The sequence below is a fragment of the Rhineura floridana genome, chromosome 1 (assembly GCF_030035675.1).
Source record: "Rhineura floridana isolate rRhiFlo1 chromosome 1, rRhiFlo1.hap2, whole genome shotgun sequence".
Taxonomy (NCBI): domain Eukaryota; kingdom Metazoa; phylum Chordata; class Lepidosauria; order Squamata; family Rhineuridae; genus Rhineura; species Rhineura floridana.
The window spans coordinates 225,814,841-225,836,197 of NC_084480.1; the positions used below are offsets into that span (position 1 = coordinate 225,814,841).

Consider the following 21,357-nt stretch of genomic DNA (forward strand, 5'->3'; position numbering starts at 1 on the left):
ATTGTATTTATATACCGCCCCATAGCTGAAGCTCTCTAGGCAGTTAACAGAAACTAAAAACATTAAAAACAAATATACAAATTTAAAACACATTTTCTAAAATGAAGCTGTGAACCTGCCTGGGCTCTTAGATTGACCACAAAGGTCCTGCTTGCAGGCCTGTCTCCAAAGTCAACTAGATAGGCAGGAACAAGAGACAGGACATTTTCAGTGGTGGTCCCATCTTTGTGGAACTCCCACAGGGAGTGCATTACATGCCTTTTTATTCCAATCTACTTTTAAGCTGTTAGTTGCTGTTTGCTGTTCTGGATTGGAATGGTTTTTATGCATCTGTCTCAAGCCTAATGAAATTTTTTATGGGTTTTATATTTTAAATTGTTTTTGTTTATTGTTTATATTTCCTTAAAATTTATTTATACTAGTTTGGTTATATTTTAAGCCACTTTGTGGTTGTTATTTGCCTGGAAAAGTGGGATGTGAATACTTAAATAAATAAATAATGGCACTTTTCAAAACCAGACAGCTTCCTCTCTGTCAGCCCCGTGCTTAAATACAGGCACATACATTTTATGTGAATATGCGGGGGGGGGAAGCATTTAACCATGGAACTGATTCTACAGTCTCACAATTCACAGGACTGGAGCCAACAGCCTATATTGTTGTTTATACAATCACAAGAGTGTTCCCTGAATACATGATAGTAAATACTTCTCTAACCTGGATCAGCAGCTGGCCACTCCTAGGGCATGGCACAGGGTTGTAACTTTGTATACTCATTATCAGAGAGATTTGAAATGTTCAGGATACTACCTGTGGAATATTTCAGGTAGAGAGGTTGGGGAATTCTAAGAAATGTGGCCTACGTATTTCCCCTGCCATCTGAAGAGAGCTGGGAGCTTTATAGCAACTAGCATAGTAGGTAATCTTTGAACTTTTAGATGCTGTTGGACAACAATTCCCGTCTTTCTTGACCATTGGCCATATTGACTGATGGGAACTGGAGGGTCACAAGAAGGACATAGGCATGTGAAGAGGTAACCGGCAGTCTTTCACAAATAGGCCCAGACAACAGACAGCTGGGTGCCTATTATGAGTTTATATACAGCTGAGGCAGGGTAAAAAGTTAACAAGGTCATACATTTCAGGGATTAACACAATGCTAATTCCTATCTAACCAAGTCACAATTTTGTATCCATCAACATCTGTAAAACCATTGCAATAACATTCCGAGATATCACTAACACAGAGACAACGGAATGGAGCGTATTAGAATACACAAATGACTGGAAACATACTTCAGGCTGAAACCTCTCACTGCTGAAATGAAGACTTCAAAGGCAAAGTAATGACGACATCACAATATACATAAATCAAGAACTGCATGTGGGTTTATTTTACACTTGAGGAAACAGTGGATTTAATTGTGTGAGCCAAAATATGTACTGTACAATATTAATGATAAAACATTAAAATGTATAATTCATAGTGCATTGCTTGCTTTATTTTTATTTATTTATTTTGTCAGATAGTTCCTTTGAGTACATGCATCTGGGAAGATGCAGGTGCCAGTAAAATTTCTCTATTTAACTCAAGCTGCAAGAACTAAATTTTATTCAAAAAAGTGTGGTTTTACATTATATACACAGAAATTGAATATAAAATGACAATATAAAAAGTTAAAAGAGAAAGCATACAGCCAGAAGGTACAAAGGAAGTTGAACAGTTTAAAATGGTACGATATGTAACATGTACTTTTTTTTTTCTAAGCTGATGCTGGCAATTTACAAGGAACTGAATCCAACACTTGTCCCATTTTTTCTGCTTTGTTTTCATGTACCAATGCAGCACACCATAGAAAGGTCAGCTTGTACCAAAGCTTACATTTGTAAATAACTATAAACTGCAGTATCTTACAGGAAAAAAAGAAAAAGCATTTTTACACTTTTTTTAAATAACTTGCATACTTTTTTGCCAGCCAAGTGGCAATTTTCAGCATCCAGAAAGTTTGGGCATAGTGGCAACTTGGTTTGTTATTTTTATTTTCTTAAAACATAATTGTGGTTTTCTAACCCCTTGAGCACTTCATAGCTTTTCATTACTGTCAAAGAACTGCATGCATCTTTTCTTCACAGAATGCAATTTTAAAAAGGCTTTTTTGACATTTTAACCCAGTTTTATTAAAATTAAACACCTTTTTTAAATAAAAAAATCTTCTTTTGGGAAAGGCACAGCAATGCTATTACAGTCCTCAGAGGGTTAAAAACTGACACTGCAGGGTTCTGTGACCTTTATTGTCATGGCAACTTTGTAATTTTAGGATGTCTTTTTGTTATTGTTCTTTGTGTCTTTCTTTACAGCTAAATTAACGTCTCTCAATAGTGTCTCCCACTATATTCTACAAAAGATAGCTTAACATCAAGGACAGATGTTGAAAATAAAGGTCAGACTTTGACTCACAGAAAAAGAAAAGAAAGATAAAAAAACATGCACAGATCAGACAAAGAGGATATAAATATAACTACAAAATATATGTAAGAAAAACCAAGGTCCAGATAGGCAGTTCAGCAACAAAAGTAAGACTGATTTCAGAGGCTCAGGTCAGGCCTAGTGCAGTACTATGAAGAAGTTTAGTGCAATGTTCCTGTGGTCACTTGCATACCTGGCTGCTTACCTGGACGCTAATGTTTTTCTAACTCAGTTACATAGATCAGATGGTCCTCGGGGGACTTGCCATGTGTTTTACTAAGGTGCAGTTTTACTGCATGCTTGCTTGCAAAAGTTCGGTTACAGAGCTTGCACTGGAATGTTGAGCCTGAGTCCTCCTCAGCAATTCCAAGTGAGCCTAATGTCTTATTTGTGAGGACTTTTGAAACATTCTGCTGTTCTTGAATCTGATTTAGTGGCAATTTGGACAGGTCCTTCAAACTGAACCCTAAATGTGTCTCCAAGTGACTTATGTATGTAGAAGCAGTTCTGAATTGAGAGGCACAATCATTGCAAAAGAAAACAGGATGACCTGTGTCCAAATTCTTTAAAAATTTAGTTCCACCTGTCCTCCTTAATTGATACTTCACATTGGCCAGCCAGTGGCTAATTGTGGTCATGGAAAGACCAGTAAACTTAGAGATATGTACCCGCTCCTGTGGGCCCAGGTCCGACATAATATATTTGCCTTCAGGAGTCTCCCTCAAGCTAGAAGCAAACTGGGCTTGAAGGATTAGAAGATGTTGAGGGTTCCAGTTGGACTGCCTACCTTTCCTCTTGTGTACCGGTGACAGTTCATCCAGTGCCTCCTCAAAGCTACTTCCATCTGCATCAGATTTTTCTGACACGGAAGATGGAGTCGAAGATTTGGGAGTCAAGCGCCCTGTGAGGTTCTTTACCATGTCAGAAATATCCATTAGGGCACTTTCCCTTAAAGGAGATGAGACAGAATCAGTCACACTGGAAACCAGGGGCTTGTTTTTGGACTTTGTTAAATCAATAGGCTGATCACTGTTCTCATAATAGTACCGGTCAATAGCATCAGCTTGCTTGGCTGGAATTGTTGGGTAAATGGGTTTGTCCAGCATACTGTTGCTAATTTTATACAACATGGCCAAAGGGTCCAAAGAAGGACTTACAGGATTGGAAACTTTGCCTAAATGGGTATTCATGATGGACTGTAAAGCACTCAGTGGATTAATGAATGATGGCTCAGCTGAATGGTCTGTGATGATGCCCAAGTTATTACAGCCATTTGTGACTTTTGCTTTTGGTAGCTCGGTACCATTAAGTGCATGAGGATCTGCTAGAGTGTCCTTTTTGACCTTCTGCACTTCTGCTTCAGGACTCTTTTTTTGCTGCTGCTGCTGCTTGGTTTCCTCTGATTTTGGAAAGTCTTTGTTCTCCTTAGCAGCAGGCGACAGTGGCTTGACTGGAGAACATTTCTCTTTCTCTGCAGGCTTTTCTTCTTTTTTTATATTGATTTTGCCTGTCACCTTCTCCACTAGCTCCTCCATTGCAGAGACATTGCTTTTGTGAGGTGGTGGTGTCAGGTTCCCAGGCGAATGGATCAGTGCAGTGTGTTCTGAAGACAATGACTTTACGCTGTTAGAATATGACGGCTGCATCTGAACACTCTGCACAGCTGGCTGAATGGGTTTTACAGTCCCTGGAAGCTGGTAAGCTGCATGAATGCTGGGATAACCTCCCCACGAGGGTGCTCCATTCTGAGCCTTGCTTATAGCTGTTGTCACGGTGTTTTCCAGGGATTTCAATATATCTATCCCACCTTTTGGGCTTTCATCTAAATCTTCCTCTCTGAGATACTGGTACACAGTTGTTGACTCAAATTTTTCTGTAGAGTCCTCGTTCTCTTCTTTAATCTTTTTGTCTGTTTCATATACAATTACTTTTTCCTTTTCTGGATCCTTCTTTTCCTCAGAAGTTGTAGATTCAGCAGGAGAATCGGGCTGCTTTTTAACATTGGCAGCTGGTAATCTCGTATGTGTGGTGGGCGGCAAAGGTATGGACTGTATCTTTTCTTCTACCACAGGATCCAATACTAGCTGTTTTCCTTTTTTGGAGGCAGAATTAGTTACTTTCAAAAAATGTCCTGTGACCATCATGTGAGCAGTAAGTTGCTGCAAAGTGTCATGAGAACTGCCACATTCCATGCATTTTAGGATCTGGGCTTTGCGGGCCTCAAACTGCCAAGTGTAGCTAGCACCATTCTGATAGCCATAGCGGTTGTTTGGAGTCACATAGGGATTGGCAGTTTTCTGATCCTTTCCCGCTTCACTAAGTGTTGTCTCTGGAGTGATCGCTGTTGGCTCAGGTGAGCAAGGTGAAGCTAAGTCCTGAAGTGCTCGCTTTTTGGTAGAAGGCACCAGTTTGGTGATGGCTGGTACTGGTTCCTTCAGAGGCACTTTCTGGTAATGCTTTGTTTTTATCATATGGACACTCAAGTCTTGCAAAGATTCAAATGAATGACCACAGTACATGCACTTTAGCACTTTTTGGGCATCCTCTTTGCCTTCCATTTCCATAAGTGATCGCTTTCTGGGCTTCGACCACCGTTTGGTCTTTTCAGCTTCTTTATCTCGGTTGTCATCCCGGTAATGTCCAGTTTCATTCATGTGCACTGTTAGCTCCACTAGTGTGTCATATGCTGCACTGCAGTCTTTGCACCGGAACTTACTGGCACCAGTGAACACAGAACCATACAATTTATTGTTTTGCCTGTAAAGCTGCACGGTGCTGAATAGACTAGGTTCTGGGAGAAGTCCATATGATGAGGTCTGCTGCAGAGTTTTGGCTAATGCCGCTTGATGCCAGTCATAACCTGAGCCACCACTGTTACTGTTACTATTACTAGTACTACTGATACTTGTAGTGATACTAGTGTTAGTACTGGTAGTAGAACTAGTACTTGTACTTGGGGTATTGATACTAGAGTTGCTGTTAGTGGTATCTTCCTTTTGGCTGTTTTCATTACTCTTTGATTTTTTTAAATCCAAAGCTAAACTAGACCAGCAAGACTCTGAAAGTAAATTTGCATATACAGCTTTTATTTGTGCCAAGCTGTCCTGTGGATAGGAAGCACTGTCAGAGCACTGGTGATCTTCTCTCTCTTCTTTGGAGGAAGTGCTTTTGAAATGAGCCAGCTGGTCACTATTTTCACTGAATGGTGAACCATAACCTGCATCCTGATTCGTTGCTGTGCTAACTGGGGAGTTCTGGTAACTTTGAGCCTCTTTGATCTCTGTTTCATCATTGCACATGTACTCAGTTTCCTGGATGTCCAGAGGTAGCCCATTATCCTCCACGCTGTCTTCATCAATTTCTGCTGCTTTCAGTTCTTCCTCAGGAACATAAGCTAGAAAATATATAAAAGAAAAAAACATTACAGAACGTACACATTTCGTTTCACTCCCACCACTATTTCTGCAACAGGAAGAATGAGGCTTACATTTAAGATCACATATCTAGGTGTTTTAGCTTTATGAAGACACACATCCTGTCAATTTAAGCATGGAGTTCAACATTTTTAGTTGCAATTAAAAATCCACTATGACATATTAGCAGGATCAATGTTTGACTAACAGAATAACCTGGTCTGAATGCATTCTTCAGCCACTTATTCTGAAATATAACACTTATTTTGTCATTGTAACTAACTGAGATGCTCTGGAGTAAATGAGGTAATGGGTTGAGTTTATTTATTTATCATAAATAATTGGATTGTCTCTATTTTCACAACAGCCAAAGTCATCCAATGAGCTTCAGTGGTAAGTGGGGATCTGAACTTGATTGAATGAATCTATATTTTTACCCCGCCCTTTTTCCAAAACTGGAACTCAAGGCGGCTTACAAATAAAAACTACACATAGGTAAAAAAATACAAAAATATACAATTAAAATAGAATTAAACTATTCGCGACATTAAAACCATGAAACATACACTTAAGATACTAAGACAATTTAAAACACTAAGAATAGGACCATAGAACAATACAACAGACCTTATGAGGCCCTATCTTAAACATCTTCTAGTCCAAAAGCCTGTCGGAATAAAAAGGTCTTTGCCTGCTGACGGAAGGATAGCAAGGAAGGGGCCATTCGTGCTTCCCTAAGAAGAGAGCTCCAGAACCTGGGGGCAGCCACCGAGAAGGCCCTATCTCGCGTCCCGACCAATCGTGCTTGTGAAGGTGTTGGGACTGAGAGAAGGGCCTCTCCTGAGGATCTCAATGCCCGGGCAGGCTCATATAGGGAGATACGGTCTGACAAATAGCCTGGACCTAGGCCGTATAGAGCTTTATAGGTCAAAACCAGCACTTTGAATTGTGACCGGAAACAAACTGGCAGCCAGTAACAAGGGGGTTGTATGGTCCCTGTAACCAACCCCAGTTAGCACTCTGGCTGCAGCTCTTTGTACCAGTTTAAGTTTCCGAACAGTCTTCAATGGCAGCCCCACATAGAGCATGTTACAGTAATCTAAATGGGATATAACTAAGGCATGCATCACCGTAGTCAAATCAGGTGTCTCCAGGAATGGGCGCAGCTGGCGCACCAGTCTTAACTGGGCAAAAGCACTCCTGGCCACTGCAGAGACCTGGGCCTCCAAGTTCAAAGCTGAGTCCAGGAGCACACCCAAACTGCGAACCTGTGTCTTCATGGGGAGTGTAACCCCATCCAGCACAGGCTGAATCCCTATTCCCTGATTTGCCTTTCGACTAACCAGGAGCACCTCTGTCTTGTCTGGATTTAATTTCAATTTGTTCACCCTCATCCAGTCCATCACTGATGCCAGGCACCAGTTTAGGACCAGGACAGCTTCCTTGGTTTTAGGTGGAAAGGAGAAATAGAGCTGGGTGTCATCCGCATACTGATGACACCGAACCCCAAACCCCCGGACAACCTCACCCAGAGGTTTCATGTAGATGTTAAATAACATGGGGGACAAAGCTGAGCCCTGAGGGACCCCATATGTCAACGGCCAAGGAGTCGAACAAGAATCCTCCAGCACCACCTTCTGGGTTCATCTCTCCAGGAAGGAGCCGAGCCACCGCAACACAGTGCCCCCAAGTCCCATCCTGGCAAGGCGACCCAGAAGGATACCATGGTCGATGGTATCGAAAGCCGCTGAGAGGTCCAGTAGAACCAACAGGGACACACTCCCCATGTCCAGCTCTCTGCATAGGTCATCCACCAAGGCGACCAAAGGCATCTCTGTCCCATAGCCAGGCCTGAAACCAGACTGAAATGGGTCAAGATAATCCATTTCATCCAAGAATCTCTGGAGCTGGGCAGCCACCACACGCTCTATTACCTTACCCAGAAATGGAATGTTGGAGACTGGCCGATAATTACCCATTATAGAGGGATCCAGGGAGGGCTTTTTCAACAAAGGTCTTACAACTGCATCTTTTAGGCACATTGGAATTCTGCCTTGTTGTAAAGAGGCATTTACCACTCCCCTCATCCAGTCGGCCAGTCCCCCTATGGCACTCTTAATGAGCCAGGAAGGGCAAGGGTCTCCCAAACATGTGGTGGCTCTCGCCTCTCCAAGGATCTTGTCCACATCCTCGGGCTGTACAAATTGAAAAGAATCCATTGTTATTGGACAAGCAGGAGCCAAAGTTACATCCCTTGAGACTGTATCAATTTTAGCGTCCAAGTCGGAGCGAATCTGAGCGACTTTATCTGCAAAGTGCCGTGCAAATTCTTGACAGCAGGCTGTTGAGTGGTCTATATTACCCTCTCGGGGGCCTGAATGTAAAAGACCTCTGACCACTTGAAACAGCTCCGCTGGACGGCTCCCGGCAGACGCAATGGTGGCAGAAAAGAAAAGTTTCTTCTTTGCCCGCACTGCCACGGAGTAGGCCTTCAAATAGGCTCTAGCCCGTGTTCGGTCAGACTCATTCCGAGTCTTCCGCCAACGTCGCTCTAGTCCCCGTCTTATTCGTTTCATCACCGCCAGCTCCCTGGTAAACCAAGGAGCTGGTTTGGCTCCACTCCGTGAGAGGCGACGCTCCGGGGCGATCGTGTCCACCACCCTGGCCATTTCCCCATTCCAGAGGTCAACCAGGGCTTTGACAGAATCACCTGCTGAGGTGACAGGAAAATCCCCAAGAGCCATCAGGAAACCATCTGGATCCATCAGTCTCCTGGGGCGGACCATTCTAATCGGTCCCCCACCCCTACAGAGGTTCTGAGTCCCAGTGAATCTAAACCCAACCAGGTAGTGATCTGTCCATGACAACGGTACTACAGAGAGTTCCTCCACACCAAGATCACCATCATCCCAACCTGCACAGAAAACAAGGTCCAAAGTGTGGCCAGCGGCATGAGTGGGGCCAGATAATACTTGGGACAGACCCATGGTTGTCATGGAGGCCATGAAGTCCTGAGCCACTCCTGACAGAGCGGTCTCGGCGTGGATGTTGAAGTCACCCAATACCACAAGCCGTGGGGACTCCAACACCAACCCCGAGACCTCCCCGGCTAGCTCAGGAAGGGAGACTGTTGAGCAGCGGGGTGGGCGGTACACCAACAGAATCCCTATTCTGTCCTGGCCACCCAACTTCAAATATACACATTCAAACCCTGAAGACTGTGGGAGAGGGCACCTGGTCAGGGAGATGGCATCACGATAGATCACTGCAACTCCACCTCCCCGTCCCCCAGGTCTCGCCTGCTGTTGCACGGAGAAACCTGGCGGGCAAAGCTGGGAGAGATTAACCCCCCCAGCTTCATCCAACCAGGTCTCCGTGATACAAGCCAGGTCGGCGTGCTCATCCAGGATCAAATCCTGAATGGCCGTTGTTTTACCATTCACCGACCTGGCATTCACAAGCAGCATTTTCAACCCAGGGGAACTATCACCACAGCTGTCCAGACTATTTGAATGGGGAGACAGTTTGGGGGCAACCAACACCCTATTACGCTTCTATCTCCCACGATGACATAACTGTCTCCCCACTCCGTATCTCCCTCTGCCCTCCAAAACATGAATGGCAGCCCCCTGGTTCCCCTCCCCTCCCCACTTATATTGAAAACACATCCTTCCTTAACAGCAGGCAAGACTATACTCTTAAAACCAACACCCTACAACCGACAGGCAAGTATCAAACAAATAAAAAAACCCTCAAAATAAAATGTCTGGATAGCAAGTAAGCAAAACAGCTAATTCAGGTCACGATCCTAGTCCTGCAAAAAGCAGGGAAACCCGATGGAAAAGGCAAGTCCGGAAAACTCTGTGGTCCAAATCCAACACTTTACACTCAATGCACTGGATGCATTGAACATGAGCACAGAAGAATTTATAAAGCTCTGTGGTAGTGAAGCAAGGCAGAGCTAAAACAAGTTTATCTTGGAACTCAAATTAACAACTGATCATTAATTATTATTAAGTTTTATGTACTACTGTTACTCATACTATCCCATTCCTATGAACAATGGTTTACAATATCTGCAAATGGTGTTAAGAAATCACCCTAATTTTGATTATTTTATACAAGGGTAGGCTGTGATTAGAATGGCAGGCTCATTCTGGTCTTAGAAACAGAAGGAGGAGCATGAAATGCTGTCTTATGTGACACAAATAATTACCCCTCTAGTATACATATTGTCTCCATTCCTCACCTCCTGTGTCCCTCCCTGGATATCACTTATTAAGGTGGCAAATCATGCCCCCAAGTTTCTGCTCCAGAAGCTAGGAATCTTTTAGACACAAAGATACATGCCTTTTCTGCACAAGAGCAATCTTGTGAAACTCTGTGTTCCTTCTCTATCTCTCTTTCTGTTGCAGAAGAGGTACCTATACCTTTAACCTCAATATCAAGCCACACAGATAATCTAGGAGAGGTACTTCTATTCAGAGGTGTAGTCATCTGGGGTCTTGGGGGTCTTACACTCCTTGTGTTTTGAGGAGAAGGGACACAGTAGGGTCCCTATGTCTGCAGCATCCTACAAGTCAATCAGCTTGAAAGGGGAGTGTGTTAGCCACTAAGAAGAGTCTTCTAACATGCTTCCTTGTCCTTTCCTGCTTATCAGAGCCAATCAGAGTGAAAGAGAGTCAGCCACTGAGAAGACTCTTCTCAGTAGCTAACACTCTCCCCTTTCATGCTTAATGGCTCCTAGGGACGTCTGTTATTGTGGGTAAAGGCATAAACAGGGATCTCATTCTCAGCCCAGGAGCAAAGGGGGATTAGCAAGAAGAGACCCTGCACTTCTGAATTTGCTACTACACTACTGCTTCTATTCATATCATTCCAGTCCACTCATCTGCAAGATCCCTGCCCCAGAATTTCCCTAAGTGGCTTGAAATCCATTGCCTTTTCCAGTTCTGCCTTTCCTTTCCCACCTATGAAACAAGCCTCAGCACCCCAGCAGTCTTTCACATACCTTTCCCCTCCTTTCCTTTCTTTCATTGTCCTAAAGTCTCCACTTTCCCACTTGACTCCTAAGAATCCCAAAATCTGGATTCTTACCTGCAAACTGCACAGTGGCACCACTACTACTGTTATTTTATAAAGGCCCAGCACGAGTGGGCAGCCAAGTTGGGCCCTGACCGAGGACCCCTGCAGCCCTGAGGGGCCCCTCTTTAGGGTGGAGGGTAGTGCTCCTGCTCCGTAATTGCGGAGTGGGAGCTCCTAGGCACACACATGCATGCGCACACACACACACCACCTACCTGTTGCATTAGCACATCAGTGTGCACACCCTGTGCGTGCATGGCTTCCATCAACAAAGATGGGGGGGACATCCCTAAGGGGTTGACACCCCTGCCACCATTTTAGTTAATGGCAGTTGTGTGCACTGATGCAAGAGGTAGGTAGGGGAGGTGGTCCTATTTAAGCCCCACGCTGCCTGTATCAGGAGGGGATATTGGTTGTACAGCACTGCGGGCCTGGGGCAGGCTGGTGCACAAAGGCACAGTCATGCCTGGCCCTGGCCCTGATTTTATAGATGGTTACTAATATGAATAACAGTTCATATGCAATATCTACTCAAGAGTCCCCTGAACTTTATAAGACTTATGTCTAGGTAAATTTATATAGGATTGTAGCTTTAGAGCTACCTACAATTGAGTGGAAATTTGAAGTTAGGAGTTCCAAGACCAACAATCCAGTGGACCACCTTGGCCATAATGGCACAACTGAGCAAGAAGTTTCATTTATTTATTTAAGGAATTTATATATTGCTTAATCGCTAGCATTTCTAAGCACATAAATAAAAATACATAAAAATAAACTATACAGAGAACAAAAGTTAAGCTTCGATTTGAAAGTAAAGTAGCAATAATTAGTCACTGGGCAATTTTATTTTCCTCCACCCATTACTGAATGACAGAAATGTAAGCTAGGATACTAACTGACAGAGGTTTCTTTTTATTAGCATTCCTGTTATCACAACATTAATTCAAGAAGTATTAAGATATACGCATCTGAAGGGATGCATGGTCAGATGCAAATAGTATTAAACACACCTCTACCAAACTGATGATATCATTCATAGTGCAAAATTAGAGAATAATTCATTAGAAAAAATGCAGAAACAGTTCTCAGAAAGGGAAATATAAGGGAGGGTTTTACCACTTAAAAGTTTTACTCTGTAAACTAGATTACTGAGAAAACAACCAGAGGGAAAAATTGAAAAGGGTTTAAGACTTAACAGATTGGGAAAAAAATCAATAGGAAATAACTGGAATAGCTGGAAATTATTAGTGTAAGTTTGTTGACTAAATCTACAATGTTTATAGAGGATGCTAACAGCTGGTTTGGACATTATGATAAACCATGGCTAACTATGACAGGAATGGGCCACAGCAACCCTTGGGCTCATGTTCTCCATCTCCCCTCTCTTCCTACAGCATGGTCACAAGGAGGAGCCTGGAAGATTTCACTTCACTTCCTTTTTTTTAATTGACCGCAACTTATCTTTTGTCAAAAACTAATAAACTATGGCTATGTTAATTTTAACTGTGATTTATTTGAAACAAGCTAACTTTGAACAATGGGTTATGAAACTGCCTTGTTTCAACATAGTAAACATTAACCACAGTTTAGGGTTCAGATATAATGCTAAACTGCAGATATAATGCTAAACTGCAGCAAAAGCAAAAGCTTCCAGTCTCCTCCTTGAGAATGCCTGTGAAGCCTTCCTGCCATGATAAATCATGGCTTACTGTGATGTCCGCACTACCCCTTTGAGAGTAGTGCCAAACAGTTTTCACATGTTTTCTGTTTAATGGATTTCATGGAAAAGCACTAAGCTACTTTTAAATACCATGTTGTTTGAATAAGTTCAGCTGCAAAATAACTAACTGAAGACAACAGCATTCAGGCATAAGATTCTTAATATATTCATAATATATGTACAAAGGATGTATGTGGAGATGACATATTCTCTGGCCATCTTGGAATCATTTTTGGAATCATTAAATGGGCTTACTCCATTTCTTCAAGACTTCTTGGTAAACTCTACCAAACTTATTTGGGCAGTTCCTCATAAATAAAATGTTGCATGACTTCAGTTGCTGACAAGTAGCCTCACTATGTATTGCAGAACACCCCCCCCTCAAAATGGGATAAATATTGAAAGGGTTTTGTTGTTGGCTTACTATGGTAAGTTCATGGGAAGAATTTCACATATGGTGACTTTGAATACCACGCACCAGTAGAAGCACTAAGGAGCATTTTAATACAAACGGATAGTGAAACCAAATGTGATATATTGCTACATAATTTTGACTCCTACTAATGTTGACTTACAGTACTTTGCATCCTGCTAAACCAGAGATGGGGAACCTATGACCCTCCAGATGTTGTTGGACTACAACTTCCATCATCCCTGACGACTGGCTATGCTGGCTGGGGCTGATGGGAGTACAGCAACAACAACTGGAAGGCCACAGGTTCCCCATCCCTGTGCTAAACTATATCACATAACAATTCTAGCAAGAGCAATTGGCAGCTAAAACAAAAATAAAATGAGAGACGAATACTTAAAACAGACAAATATCAAGCATGCAACAGAATATACAGCTTGATTATTGTCCTTCAGTAAACATCAAACTTTGCTATTGTGATGCCACCTGGTGAAATGATATAATCTTACAAAATTACGTGTTTATTGGAATTAAACTATTTTTTAAACTAACAAATGTGATATTCATGAGCAGATGGCCATTAGATCAAAATACATTTATTCTAAGGGCCCAATTCACAGAAGTAGCATACATGCACCCTAAGTGATAAATGTAGATTTTCACAATATAATAGAAATAATTTTTGTACGTCAGCTCCAGTTTACTAAAAACCATACTTTGCTAGAAAAACTGCCTCAGAGATACCAGTAGGTGTTTGTGCAGAAAATATTTTTGTTATATGTACAATTCACAAAATATTTCAAATGAATATTTGTTTGCACATAAAATGTAATTATGTATTGGACATGTTGTGCATACAGTGACTTTAATCCAGCTGAGCACCCAAAGAGCATCTGGGGTCCCACATTTACAGTTCTTTCATCATCCACAACAAAGAGGGGAGCAGAAGGGACCAAACTGAGTCTCCTGCTCCCCCTACGAACAGCTGATCATCAGAATTCTAACCTTTTGTGCGTAGACTCAGCTGCTGGATGAGAAATGGATCTGATGTGTAGTGCCTATTTGCCCACACAGTTCCCATCCAGCTAAGGAGCCCCACTGAAAGCCTTCTTTCCATGCACAGTTTGCCATTAGCTAGATCAGCAATGTATATTCTAATTCAAGAAAATGCTGGAAGAAACCAGTAATATAGTGCTATAGTGACATAAGGAAGAAAAATCCCTTACTTTTATAATTTTGGGGGGGTTCAGTAGATAATGCTAATTACGTACTGTACAGATTTCTTACTTTAAAAGAGTTATCTGTTTTCTTAAGAAATATTTTTTAGGGAAAGAACAGTTATTCTTAGAAACATATGCTAAGATGCAAGATACTCCCTTCTGTCTCATAATTCAACAGCACTCAACATTTCTAAAATCAGTGTGCCAAAAATAGGAGGCCCACTTATCCCCTTCCACCAACCAGAGTAGTTCAATAATTTTTACTTTTTCCCTCCCTCCCTAAGATACCTTGGACTGTCCCCTCCTCCCACCAGACCTCATTTTATTTTACTAAAATGGACAATTTTAAAAGAATGTAGTTTTTAGTAAACTAATAATAATAATGGAGAAGCCCTTTGAAGAAAGTAATACTGAGTAATATCAGGGCCAAGGAAACAAATGGATTATGATGATGATGATGATGATGATGATAATAATAATAATAATAATAATAATAATAATAATAATAATAATAATAATAAAAAGTAGCCAAAGTCCTTTTTGCAGGAAAGTGCAAGAAAAAGCCAGAGAATATATTTTAAAATGGGACAGATAGACTGCTATTGCCATTTGTTAATATACTGTTAAATGTATCTCACAAAAACTTGTAGATAAATGTCCATACATTCAGTGTTACAATATTTTACCTAAAAGTAGACACGAGGGGGGCTTCATCCTGCCATTTACCCTCTTCTGTATTATCCTCATATATAGTTTTTGAAGAGCCACCAAGGCATTTCAGCACAACAGCCACACATCATACCTGCTTCTGAACACTAGAGGAAATCCTCTTGATACAATTCCAAACCAGCTGAAGCTTGCCCCAGAATCAGGAACTCAGGATGCAAAGTGCAAGAGTTTTAGGCCTCTGCTCACCCCTAAAATCCCATTGTACCAATAGATATGGTACCAGATTTTTATCAATAGATTGGTACCAGCCAGCTTTAAGGTATCCTAATACCTCTGCATAGCAGAACATAGGATCAGGATCACAATCACCTTAAGCAAATAATTTGCTTCAGGAGGTTTGATGCACGAAGTTCCTTTATTTTCAAGGCTGCCCTCTCCATTAAAGTGAATGGGACTGCATACGTACACGCAGAAGCCTTGTGCATTTGAGTATACAAGGGACTTTGGATCAGGGCACATGTGTGTTTTCATGGACTAGCATAGTAATGCTTAAATTTATTTTTAAAGGATTAATAAAATGTGTGATTTTTAATATTCATACAGCAAAAGTTACATTTACTTTTAAAAAAATGTTCTACATTTCACATAGTATGGAAAATGCATGATACTAACTTTGTAATACCATACACAGCCAAGCACACTGAAGAATAGTCCTTGTACCAGGATTAAATAATTTTAAAAAGCAGCAACTTCTGCCTAAAAGAAATAAGGCTATAACCTAAACACACCCTCTGAAGACAGTGGGAGTTACTTCTGAGTAAACATGCATAGGAATGCAACATTTGTATTATAAATTGCTACATAAGGATATAAACTTGTGATATTTCAATAATATATATTGCAAAGTTAAAATGCAATCTACAGCTCACTAGGGGTCTTTGAGAAAAAATCCACACTATTGATTTGTTGGTATTTTTATCTATAGGTATTTACATAGACTATACTCCTCCTTGGAATAAACACCAAACAGTGTTCCCACATAGGTGGTATATATCCAGTTAATAATTACTCTACAGCACATATCTTTTTGATTTCTCTTATTTGTGCTTGTGAACTCTATTTGTTTCAAGTCATACATTTTTGCTTGGCATAAATATTTTCTACTGTCATTTATACAACATAACACAGCCACAAACTAAGGTAAAAAAGTCTACATAAAAAGTCTGATGTTCAACCACAAATGGGGAAAACAAGTCTTGAGGATGAAATTCGGCTTTTTACTTACTTGGGTTTGTAGTGCCCCTATAAATGAAAGAACATTATATTTTTGATTCATGTTTCTTGAGTTGTTCTATAAAAACTTCTTATAAACTGCTGCTTATGTCACATACAAAAAAAGGTATTTTTATATTTTCTGTTATTATTGGACAAAATTAGTTTGTTTCTATGCACACAATATGACAGCGAAATGCAGACATATACAAAGCAATTCAGAGCACACTTTCTGTGTTCTCATCATTTAAAAAAATATTCCTCATGCCAACTGAATTTACATGGCTACGCTATACTATACAAATGCACACACACACACAGATGTACCCAGACGCTAATGCTGCAGTTCATCATGGTTTAAATTACAGAATTGCCTTGGGGGGGGGAATTCACTGAAATATTCCTGTTGTTGGATAAATATAATACATAGTATTTGGAATTTAATAATGTTTGTAGTGAGAATGTTAGCACAAATAATATACAGTATTTCACAAGGTTAATATTATTTTAAGTCCAGAAAGTTATTGGCAGAGCATACACAGGGAAATACATAGTGTTGTTTTTTAAAAGCTGTTTATTCAAGTTAAAGCTTTGAAAGTTTGTTCTGCAATTGTTTGCAGTCAGATGCTACAACATTCTGCATCAAATAAGAGAAAGGTTTGCATTTAATTGCTGCTATATGAAACTGCCACTGAGGTCAACTAATTATTTAATATTGTGATGAAACATTTCCCACTGAATTTCTTCCTTTGGCTCCTGTGTCTCAGTAGATATTTTAAACGTGTGATGCAGGGTTACATTTGTGGCCTATAATCACAGAGAGATATTTAAATCAAACACTATTTTCTGATTTCAAGGTGCCTAAATATATACTCACAACAACCTATATTGCAGTGTATAATACAACCAAGCTCCTCTGTATCTTTTTCTGTTTCTCTCTATAATTTTGCCAGAGGGAAATTCTACAAATTACAGCTATAGGAAGACTGAAGCTATATGTTTTTTCTGTTTTTCTGTTATCACATCTTGTTAAAAATCTGTGCCCATATGATATGCCTTCTGAATGCTGATGTCTCCTCTTATATATGCTGTCATCTTTGAACAATATTAAAATGTGTGCATTCTAATGTAAATCGACATGAGGTGCTATATATTGTATGTATTAATGGTATAGCACATTGTGTTTGCTTCAGTGAGGTGTACACTGTAAATAACTCAGACCATGTCTGAAAAGCCAAAGGCAAATAGGATAAGATCATGATAATGCTGGATGTGTGTCCTCAAATTCTGTGATGTTATATATTAAATACAGTAACATTGTCCCTTAGCCACATTCATTAAACATGTATTCTTTTCTGCATACTTTCATTGGGCTATACAAAACAACATCATTTTAAAAGAGGCAAAAGATGATCACTAAAGGGGCCACAATCACTAAAATCAATGGAGCAATTGTCATTGACTTCAACAGAAAACAGATGCCTGTTTTTAATTATTACTCAATTAAACTTCATGCAACATCAGTGGTGCCAAATAATCAGTTATTGAGGGCCAGTGTTTAAAACTTAATTTCAATATTGTAACTGAGCATATGTCTGCATACGCTTCTGTTGCATAATCATTGCAACCCTGGTGAAGCCAACACTGACTACAAACAAGTTAAGCACTGTAGACACATGCAGCTCAGTAGCACATAAGCATGCTGTTTTCAACATAACATATTGAAATGAGACATTTAATTCTGGCTGGTGATTATAAATGCAGGCACAGCAGTATCACACATGTTACACAATCTGCTCCACATGTGTACTTCTAGTCTCATTTATTTCAGTATGCCTTGTGGAGAAGCAGGGCCAGCACCAGACTGCAGCAGGTCCCTAAAGGTGGTGGCGGTGCAGTGGCACTACCACCACTACTGCCCCGGGCTTAAATAGGCCCAGCTGCATAACTGTGTTGGTGTGCTGTGCACGCATGCTTCCCATCACCTAAGATGGCAGCAGGGTGTTGTTGCCCCGCCACCGTCTTGGGTGATGGGAAGCATGCGTGCACAGCACACTGATGCAGAAATGTGGGAAATGGCGTGGCCAGCCCGTGCCAGCAATGGGGGGGTTGCCTGGGAATGTGCCTCCTGCTCCGCGATCTGCACTAGCTCCACAACCTGATGCTACTGTTAATCGTGGAGCAGGAGCTACACCCACTCAGCCCCAGCAGCAGCGGTCCCTCTCAGCCACAGGGCCCCTTGGCCAGTGCCCAACCTGGGCCTGTGCAGAAGTACCTGGTAGATTGTGCCCAAGTATAGGAAATAAGGAAATCAATAGCCCTCTTCAGATAATGTACTTGCATATAAAACTGACATGTGAGGAAGGAGAGTAGGAACAAGTATACTAAGTGCCATCGCCCTCCATGACTTGGAGGGTAAACTTCTGAAGTGGGGAGCTTCTTGTACTTGTGGAAGCTCTCCACACTCTTTAGGATCCTGATTTTTTACTTCAGGGGTTCCATATCTTCTACTTCAGCAGGTTTCTTGCTTCAGTTCATCCTCCAACTTGTGGAGGGTCATGGGGACAGAGCTTAACATGCTCATCTCCACTCACATGTTAGTTTTACCGACACACAAGTAGAACATCTGAAAAGAAGTAATGAAAAATACAGATTTCCTTGAGACCTTTGCTGAAGCAGGACTTTTAAATACAGCATTCACACACAAACATACCTTTTAATAATATCCATTTATTGCCAAACAATACATTTCTCAGAACTATTCAGGTAGAATTCAGAAGAATCTCCAATATATGTCACTATGGATTATGAAAAAAAGTATTTAGCTTGTATAAAAATATTTTTCTTACTCTACACATGTCAAACAATGTAAGAACATGCTTAAATAAGAATATATATCAGCATAACTATACACATCTAAACATTTTTGTAAAACAGTAAAACCCATACACACAAAATCTAAAACAAATTTTAAAATGTACTTGCATTTTAGCTAATTTAACTACATTGAACTGAAGGTTAATAAACTGGCTTAAACCCAATTATTTCAGTTTCAAGTGCTTCATGCTTGTGGGTCTAGCTCATATTATGAAATGATAAATTTTATGGATTCAGGATGGACAAACAAGCGCTCAGGATAATTTTAAGTTAGAAATGCCCACAAACAAAAAACATGAATCAAAAAGTAAACAAAGTGGTAATTGTTCAATATTAGTAGTACACAAATACTGACAATGAAACAACTAAGCTTTATAAGAAATTATATGTATACATTCATATTGTTATGGGATTAAGGGTTGAGATGGATGATTTGTATGAATCCCCTTTTCAGCCTCTGATTTGGAATCTGCAGTGGAAGAAACCCAATCCACTGGTCAGACTAGTTTCGTTTGTTAAGATAGTCTACGAGCTAATGGGTTTGTCAAGTGGCCACCATTAGCATATGTAAGAATATAGAGATCCTGTTGCTATTGGAACTCTTTCTGGAGAGAGTCCCTCCTCCCCCCCCATCCTGGAGCCAAAGAGAGCCTTGTGTTTTGAGTCTAGTTTGAGGAAAAGCTGGGAACTGGAAACAGATAGAGAAGCTCACTTGCTGTCTGTGTCTGAAGGAACCCCAAAGTTATGGGCCTTGGAGAGTAAGATCTGATGAACTGGTACTGCTGAGAACCCCTCCATCTTACACTCAGGTTGTATATTTGTGTAAATATAAACCATATATCCTATAAGACACCAAAATCTCTACTGACCTTCTTTCCAAGGAACCTGTCGTACCCGGGTTGGGACTCAAGAACAGAATCACTTGATGAAAGCAAATCAGTTTTTATTAGAGTAATTTCCAGACATGGGCTTCTGCGCCTCATGAACTCTTAACATGAACCAAAACCCGCGGCATGGAAGAGAGTTGATAGAACAGAGTTTCAAGCCTTCCCCGTCCCTTATCAAGGGGGCTTTCGGGCCCGGATCCTCTCACTCCGCCTCAAACTGCCCACATCTACGCCCCTTCCCTCCTCTTTTCTTTGGCGCCTTTTTAACTATCTTCGGGTGTGGGGCGATGGGGGGGTGGCTGCCTCCTCCCCTTCTGATTCGGAAAGGATGGTAGGACAGGAAGGTAGGGTTGCAGTCTATGTACAAGGTGTAGTTGGTACCAAGCTGCCCGGCTCACATACACAAGTTGTATGTTTTTAATGATTTTATCTGATTTTTTACTGTATTGTATTTTATTCCTTGCTGTGAACCGCCCAGAGAGCCATAGGCTAAGGGTGGTATAGAAATGGAATGAAATAAATAAATAAATAAATAAGCTTATTGTTTGCAAGGTTACTAGGATATGTATAACAGTAAAAAAGGGGGGGCTACAAAGCTCTCAAACAACCTTTCTAGCTTATTCCATAAAAGAAAGTTAAGCTGCAGAATGTCACTCTTGAAAATTAATTAAAAATCATGCATACTAATACTTTGTTTACCAAGAAGCAAATTCTTTCTCCTACTGAATAGCAAAATTCCCATTAGTTTTGAATAATTGATTCTAGACTGCATATGTGTTATTTTCCTCCCTCTTTCCCTGCTCTCCTACTTCAGGATGGACTTTGCTATGATGAGCGCAATGATGTGTTTCAAAGACAGCACTACCGCAGAAGGTGCTGAAGCTACCAGATCTTGTATGTAAACATTTTCAAAGGTACATTTTACTTGGGCACCTCTGACAGTGGGATCAGTGGCTCAGTTTCAATTTTCTGTTTTGTTCCAGTGTGCTACTGGGAACGTGTTACATACGTACAATGGTAAAAAGCAACAATACTATTATTACAGCAATTACAGATCTGGATGTCATTGGGTTTCTATACACTGAGACCTTGGGAAAGAGAGACAGTAGTATAAAACTTTAAACAAAAATCAGTTTGTTCACAATAGAACAATACTATGCAGGGGACAGGAATAGCTAGATAAAAAGCATTCTACATACCTGTTTAACAAGTCTTCCCACCTCTACAAAAATGACTGTTTAGCACACAATATTAACTATGTCTATTAAATAATATTAGCATTAAAAATACTAGAATTAAACACTAGTAGCAAAAAAAGGTAAAAATTAAGTCAAG

At 40.7% G+C, this 21,357-nt stretch overlaps 1 protein-coding gene across 4 annotated transcripts in view; it reads right to left on the minus strand.

Annotated features, from left to right (window-relative positions):
• Positions 1–1,308: 1,308 nt before the first annotated feature.
• TSHZ1 (teashirt zinc finger homeobox 1) overlaps positions 1,309–21,357 on the minus strand; it is a 118,574-nt gene continuing 98,525 nt past the window's right edge. For all 4 annotated transcript variants that reach the window (XM_061594329.1, XM_061594335.1, XM_061594345.1 and 1 more), the window contains one exon: positions 1,309–5,861. In XM_061594329.1, coding sequence (XP_061450313.1) covers positions 2,680–5,861 — 3,182 coding nt within the window. In that variant the 3' untranslated portion in view covers positions 1,309–2,679. The remainder of the gene's footprint in view (positions 5,862–21,357) is intronic.